We start from the raw sequence: 8006 nt of genomic DNA, 5'->3' as shown, positions 1-8006 counted from the left end.
CTCCAACATTCCTTACGTTCTCAACTTCTCAATCCTTACTATGTTCAGCTTTTTTTCATATTTTTGGGGCATTTCTGATGATTATCTTAGCACATGCTGCGATTTAGAATGTAAGCAAATAATCTAAATGTTTATTTTTCCCCACACATATTTTGTCTAAAATATTGCTTGCGCTTGGACATAATTTTGTCTCGTGCCATTTGACTTGCTGCAATATTTTCCAGTAGGCCTATATATGTTTTTCTCGTTTTGGAATTATCACTCATCTATACCATTTATGAGCCTACCCTATAAGCACAAGACGTTGAAAATACCTGGAAAATAGGCTACATCGTTTTGGTTGAAAACACTTTGAACATGTTTTGCTCACTGGGTACATGCATATAACAAACTATAGCCATCTACTTTATGGAACTTGCATTCTACAAATTCTCCATTTCATCTTGGGGAAAATAACTTAATCCATGTATTAAAGTCAAACAGACAAGACCAGGAAAAAAAAGAGCACTGTCTTTGTTCTGGATCGCAGGAGTATTCCCTAGGCTAATCCCCATGCGTTTTGGTTCAAGGTGGTCTTTGCGCATTTTGGCAGCACTTGCAGGTCCTTAGGGGCCCTAATCAATGCACTGCATAAAGTTCCTACATGCATCTGCAAATCAACCCATTTGCGTCTGCAGCTTCAGCCAAAACTCCGAAAAGGGTGGAGGGAGAGAGAAAAGGGAGGGTCAAGCCTACTTCTCAAACATTTTTTCATATCTTATCACCAACCCAGTCCCTCCGAAGCATTGGACCTGTACGCGTTCTGTCCAGCTGTATTCAAAAGTGCCGTATGAAACCAAAATCCATAAACTTCTACATATTAGCTCTCAGTCTATTACAAGGGAAATGACATGTATCCGGTTTGGCGTCACCCCCAGCTGCTTAAGATAAACAAGTTGACAAATGCACTTTGCGTGTGGCTGTGGAAGCTGACTGAAGAAGGGACGAGAGTGGTGTAAAGGTGCTGGTTAATTGCCGCGCATCTGGGGGAGGGGAACCGGTGTGATAAAGCGGACTGGGGGGGGGGGGGGGGGGGGGGGGGGGGGGGGGGGGGGGGGGTTGAACCAAGTACGGCTTCTTTCCAGTAAAGGGGGGCATCGCTGACTGCACTGTGGGCTCTTCCTGTTAATCCCAGATCTAACCATATAAACAGGTATAACGCGGAGAGGACGTTCAATCAATCCACAACGCAAACCTTGGATTAGGATAATACACTCTACTCCATCAAAAATGAAGGCAGATATCATGTGGATTTACAAACTTCTCTTGTGTGTTGTGCTCGCTGTGAATTCAGGTAAGTCTTACTAGGCAATGTAACCTAACGGTAGGCTATGTATAGCCTATAGCCATTCGTGCGTCATTGATATTCGGTTTAGTGGCAGTGTGTATAGGCTATATCATTTTCATTGGCATGAAAGGGAACGAGTTCTCTAAATATATCACACAGATGTGAAGACTTGTACCGGTGCAAGTGAAATGGATTGAAGTTCAGCACTTCCATAGACCATACTTTTAGTTTTGCGCATAAATATTGCCTATATCATGTAGACTAAAATTAATATTTGTATTGGTAGCCTAAACATAAAACATGATTAAATTAGTGGTTGATACATTGATACGCTGCAACATCTGTCATAATCCACAGTGGTGAGCAATGGTCTGGATTATTTAGAGGTATTTGATACTGGTTTATATTGTAATTGAGATGTGGCGAGGTGACCATATCTTTAGTTTGTCCCTATGTGTGCATTAGCTGGCTGGTGCGACAGGGAATGCGCCTTGCGCTTTGGCATGTAGGCTAATGTAACAAGACGATGCTGCTTAGTAGAGAGGATCATTTGTGCAACACAGTGAGAAATTACTTTATGTTTTCACTGTCATACATACCTATGTAGGCCTAATGAATGCGTTATGCGCGGCCATCTGCGTAAAGGTACCTATAGGACACATCAAAGAGCTAGAACCTCTGCGCTGTAGTCATGTTTTTGAAGTGCATCTGCTGGCGATTTAACTGCTTTGTCATTAACATTTTTTATAGGTCATGGTCATTTCTGTAATAGGCCCTTTACTCTCACTGGAAGGATAAATGCATAGCTACTGAAAGAATGTCGTTCAGCTATCCACGCAACTGATATGTTGGTCCAATCAAGGTTAGACTGTAAACACATAAGTAGACCTATAACTAACTGCTCAGGGCAAATTACCAATTAAATTCAGTTTCATTCCTGAGCTCAGTCAAGGTAAGTGTCATTGGTCTGGTTAAGCCCAGTGGATGCTTTGAGCATGCCCGAATAGTCAGATTGGAATCCCGCGTGTGCGCGCAGAGGTGAGCTGCACCATAGCCACATCTGGACGCAGAGCCGAGTTCCATATATCTCCATCGCAAGTTTTCACTTAAACATATTTAATACTTATGCAAATTCCAGACCGAGACGCACCTTTAACCGGTTCCTTTGCTGTTTAAAGAGGAGATGCGTTTTATTGGATACAGGTCCTCTCCACGTTGGAAAAAGGAACGGTACCCCTCTTCCCACGTTGAAATGTTTAACGTTAATGCCAAGCTAGCGGACTAAAACCTAGTCCGCTAATACTAGCCGATGTTTGTCTTTTGCCATCACTCCAAAAAAAGCCCTCTGACTATATTTACATTTTTCAACGTTGGTCAACTTAAAAAACTAATCTGCCTAAATCGAATATTACGTCAGTGAGATAACGGAATGTCTCTGTCTTAGAGGAAGAGTCTAAGTGAAGTCTAATTGCGCGGCGTGAAGAGGGATCCATGTTAGAATAACAGCGTGATGAGTGCCAGATGTAGTTCTAATGTAGCCCAAACATTGTGTCCTCCCCGAAACCATTTCGACTACGGGGAGTCCCACAGACAACACATGGAGCTGCAGAGGACAGACACAAATACTTGTCTCTGATATGGGTACATTAACATATTTATTAAATGCAAAACTCATAAGCTCTTTTCAATTTAAAATGTTTCACTCTGGCCACCAATTATAAAGGAAAGACTGCACCACTAAACCATATGGTCTTTACATACATTATTTATGGATTTTAAATTATGAGAACTCTGAGAGACCATGTGATAACAAGCTTAATATCTTCAGTCCTATAAACCCCTTCACACCAAAAGTATGTCTAGTTGTAACTTCTCACATGTTCAAATGAGGTCCCTGTAGCGTTCTTAAATGTAACTTAATATCAGCGAGGAGACATTAACAACCCTTAAAGTATAAGCTGGGGGGGGGGGGGGGGGGGGGATTTCTACTAAGCTAACATATGGAATTGTTTTAAGAGTGTCATACCATGGATCATTTAGCTATTTGATTTAGAATCTTAGGACCCCTGTAGGTATCAAAAATCTATATTCAAAATATTGAATTTGGCCTTTACTACTATAGCCCATAGAAAAGCTTTGAATAACATATTCATAAATGGCAAAACAGACAGTCCAAAAAAGTGTCTGTCCTATATCTAGGAGATATAAGATAGCTCAGGGTGCGGACGCCTGGAGTACGTGCGTGCTCGTGCGTGCGCGTGTGCCTGTGTGGGTGTGTGTGAGAGCTACTGAAGAGACATTGAGAAGGTCAATGATCCCAAAGAACTTAGTGGACTCAGCAATGGAGTCATATACATTTGAGGGATGATGGTTCATTGGTTCTTGACTATAAACTGCTGATTTCACTGTTTTAATGTTTAATGATGGGGCAGTTCTGGGCTTCATACAAGTTGATTGAGGGAAGGGGGGTTAGTGTTGTGTGTTGTGGGGTGGGTGGAAGTGTGTGTGTCTGTGAGTAAGTGGAAGTGTGTGTGTGTGTGTGTGTGTGTGTGTCTGTGAGAGAGAGAGAGAGAGAGAGAGAGAGAGAGAGAGATTGATAGCCCAGATTCTGTGTGTGCATGTCTGTCTACTCTCTTTCATGGTCTGTCCTGTCTCAGAGTGCAGGAAGCAGTCGTTACAGATGTACCATCTCTGTCCTGTCTCAGAGTGCAGGAAGCAGTCGTTACAGATGTACCATCTCTGTCCTGTCTCAGAGTGCAGGAAGCAGTCGTTACAGATGTACCATCTCTGTCCTGTCTCAGAGTGCAGGAAGCAGTCGTTACAGATGTACCATCTCTGTCCTGTCTCAGAGTGCAGGAAGCAGTCGTTACAGATGTACCATCTCTGTCCTGTCTCAGAGTGCAGGAAGCAGTCGTTACAGATGTACCATCTCTGTCCTTTTTCAGAGTGCAGGAAGCAGTCGTTACAGAAGTACCATCTATGTCCTGTCTCAGAGTGCACGAAGCAGTCGTTACAGATGTACCATCTCTGTCATGTCTCAGAATGCAGGAAGCAGTCGTTACAGAAGTACCAGAAGAGTGAGGACACCAGGCTGCTGTGTCCAGACTGCCCCCAGCCCTCCATGGTCAAGAACAGCCGCTCGCTGGAGCACTGTGCTCGCAAGTGCAGCAAGAACAAGAAAACCTTCACCTGCAGGTGCATCTCACACAAGCAGAGAAGATGGTCATAGCGACAGATGCATGCAAAATGCACAACTGTTTCACACACTCTCTCTCTCTCTCTCTCTCTCTCTCTCTCTCTCTCTCTCTCTCTCTCTCTCTCTCACTGTTTCCCCATCTTTCTCTCTCTCCAGTGAGCTACATGTTCCCTGTTTCCCCCTCCTCCCTTCATACAGCCTTCATATTCCTTATCACCCAGTGCTCATCTCTCAACTACTTCCCGTCTGTTCGTACAGGGCATTCTACTTTGACCATCAAAACAGGAAATGCCACTTGCTTCCCTTTGACCGCTTCATGGACGGTGCTCACAGGGAACACAGGGTGAACTTTGACCTTTACGAGAAGAAAGGTAAATATAACTGTTGACTTTAGCTCAAACATTACATTTTAGCCTTACACTCTCGCTTTTCCCCCTCCAAAGCTTCGTAAAATGTTGTCTTGGAAAAAACGGTGGATAACCGTTAATGTTGATTTAGCGAGATCTGCCTCAAACATTACATTATACACTCTCTATTTTCTCCGAAACGTCCTAGAATGTCAGTGGAAAGTTTATAGAAGTTTATAGCAAAGCAGATAGGTTGTTTGTTTAGAGCGATGGTTCTGGTGGTATGATGGATTCTCCAAGCTTGACTCTCTAAGGTTTAAAAGTTCTCGATGTCTGTTGACACAACAACCGCCTTCCCGCTCTAGTTCTGTAACTCCAGTGGCCAGAGATGTGCACAGAAACATGCGGTGAACCAACCAGAGCATAAACAACATGGCCGCTGTTTACAGTTTGGACCCAAGGGATCGTTTAAGCTGTGGAGTCTCGCACTTGAGAATTGACAAAACGCCCCAAAGTGACATTTAATTAACTTTAGGGAGCTACAGTGCATTCGGAAAGTATTCAGAACCCTTGACTTATTCCACATTTTGAAATATCACATTTACATAAGTATTCAGACCCTTTACTCAGTACTTTTGCAGCAATTACAGCCTCTAGTCTTCTTGTGTATGACGATACAAGCTTGGCACACCTGTATTTGGGGAGTTTCTCCCATTCTTCTCTTCATATCCTCTCAAGCTCTGTCAGGTTGGATGGGGAGCGTTGCTGCACAGCTATTTTCAGGTCTCCCACAGATGTTTGATCGGGTTCAAGTCTGGGCTCTGGCTTGGCCACTCAAGGACATTCAGAGACTTGTCCCGAAGCCACTCCTGAGTTGTCTTGGCTGTGTGCTTAGGGTCGTTGTCCTGTTGGAAGGTGAACCTTCACCCCAGTCTGAGGTCCTGAGTACTCTGGAGCAGGTTTTCATCAAGGATCACTCTGTACTTTGCTCCGTTCATCTTTCCCTCAATCCTGACTAGTCTCCCAGTCCCTGCTGCTGAAAAAAACATCCCCACAGCATGATACTGCCATCACCATGCTTCACCGTAGGGATGGTGCCAGGTTTCCTCCAGACGTGACGCTTGGCATGCAGGGCAAAGAGTTCAATCTTGGTTTCATCAGACCAGAGAATCTTGTTTCTCATGGTCTGAGAGTCCTTTAGGTGCCTTTTGGCTAACTCCAAGCAGGCTTTCATGTGCCTTTTACTGAGGTGTGGCTTCCACCTGGCCACTCTACCATGAAGGCCTGATTAGTGTATGTGCTGCAGAGATGGTTGTCCTTCTGGAAGGTTCTCCCATCTCCATAGAGGAACTCTGGAGCTCTGTCAGAGTGACCATCAGGTTCTTGGTCACCTCCCTGACCAAGGCCCTTCTCCCCCGATTGCTCAGTTTGGCCGGGCGGCCAGCTCTAGGAAGAGTCTTGGTGGTTCCAAACTTCTTCAATTTAAGAATAATGGAGGCCACTGTGTTCTTGGGGACCTTCAATGCTGCAGAAATGTTTTGGTACCCTTCCCCAGATCTGTGCCTCGACACAATCCTGTCTCAGAGCTCTTCAGACAATTCCTTCAACCTCTGACATGCATTGTCAACTGTGGGTCCTTATATAGACAGGTATGTGCCTTTCCAAATCATGTCCAATCAGTTGAATTGACCACAAGTGGACTCCAGTCAAGTTGTAGAAACATCTCAAGAATGATCAATGGAAACAGGATGCACCTGAGCTCAATTTCGAGTCTCATAACAAAGGGTCTGAATACCTATGTAAATAAGGTATTTATGTTTTTTATGTTTCATAAATGTGCAAACATTTCTAAAAACCTGTTTCCGCTTTGTCATTATAGGGTATTGTGTGTAGATTGATGAGGAAACAAATCATTTAATACATTTTAGAATAAGGCTGTAACGTAACAAAATGTGGAAAAAGTCAAGGGGTCTGAATACTTTCTGAATGCACTGTATATCTTCCACGTGAATAATGACAGTGTTTCGCTAACTCTGACATGAATGTTTGTGTCTCTCTCTTTCTCTCTCGTCTTGGCGTTTGTAGATTATGTGAGGGAGTGTATCATCGGGTCCGGGGTGAACTACAAAGGAAGGAGGGCGGTAACCAAGGCCAAGATTCCCTGTCAGTCATGGACTGAATCTTTCCCTCACGAACACACGTAATTCTCTTTATTTTACTTCATTTTTTAATGTTATTTTTCTGTGGGGTATGCAGATTTTTCATTCTGTGGTTTTTCTACAGCTCTGGTACAGTATGTTGGGCATTATAGGCTAACATGAGATTAGTGGGTGATATACTCTGATGCTGAGTTGAGCTACTTCTGTACAATGTAGCTAAAACTCTTTGAGACCGAATGTGTCCTCCTCTTCTCACGTCAGTGAATGCAAGAGCCAAACACTTAAACATAACTTAAACACTATAGTGCTATGACACACAGCCACACACACACACACACACAGCCACACCTAACACACACCCACACACACACATCCAACCCCCCCCGAACCTATCCCTTCTTAACTTGGTCTAGTATTACAATGACTAAATTGTCAGAGAGGGAGGGAGGGCTGGCAGAAAGGAACGAGGCAAGGTCATCAGGTACAGTAGGTACAGCAGGATGAGCTCTCAGCGAGACCAGTGAATATCTAAAGATGGTTTGGAGCCAGGTTCTTGTTAGCACTGCTCGTTAGCCACAAGACATTTTAAACAGCATGAGTGGGGGACGGAGAGGAAGGAGAGAGAGAGGGGGGAGAGATGAGGAAGATGAAATTAAAGAAGAGAGTGGCGAAGAGAACGAGGGAAGAGAGTGAAAGAAGAGAGAGGAAAGCAAGGCAGGGAAAGAGGGGGAGATAGAGAAACAGAAGGAGAGAGATGGATAGAGAGAGAAAAGGAAATAAACATAAGGAAGGAGAGAGAGAGAGAGAGAGAAAGAGAGAGAGAGAGAGAGAGAGAGAGAGAGAGAGAGTGTAGAGATGTATAGACTGAGGTCATGTTCTATGTGCTCTCCAGCTGAGCTCACTAAGCCACAGACATGAGAAAAATACGAGCCTCTGACCTAGATGAAAATACAGGGCCCCACTCTCACCTCCCCCAG

At 44.0% G+C, this 8006-nt stretch overlaps 1 protein-coding gene across 1 annotated transcript; it reads left to right on the top strand.

The window, feature by feature from the left end:
- Positions 1-1146: 1146 nt before the first annotated feature.
- Positions 1147-7070, top strand: LOC311116347 (hepatocyte growth factor-like; the record flags this gene model as incomplete). Its single annotated transcript, XM_084191438.1, has 4 exons — positions 1147-1333; positions 4369-4522; positions 4782-4894; positions 6956-7070. Coding segments are annotated over exons 1-4 (446 nt in total), but the record flags the coding sequence as incomplete, so codon positions are not given.
- Positions 7071-8006: the final 936 nt, after the last annotated feature.

Source organism: Coregonus lavaretus (genome assembly GCF_964263955.1).
Source record: "Coregonus lavaretus genome assembly, contig: HAP1_SCAFFOLD_2847, whole genome shotgun sequence".
NCBI lineage: Eukaryota > Metazoa > Chordata > Actinopteri > Salmoniformes > Salmonidae > Coregonus > Coregonus lavaretus.
The sequence above is the reverse complement of the archived record's forward strand: the minus strand, read 5'-3'. Positions and strand labels throughout refer to the sequence as shown.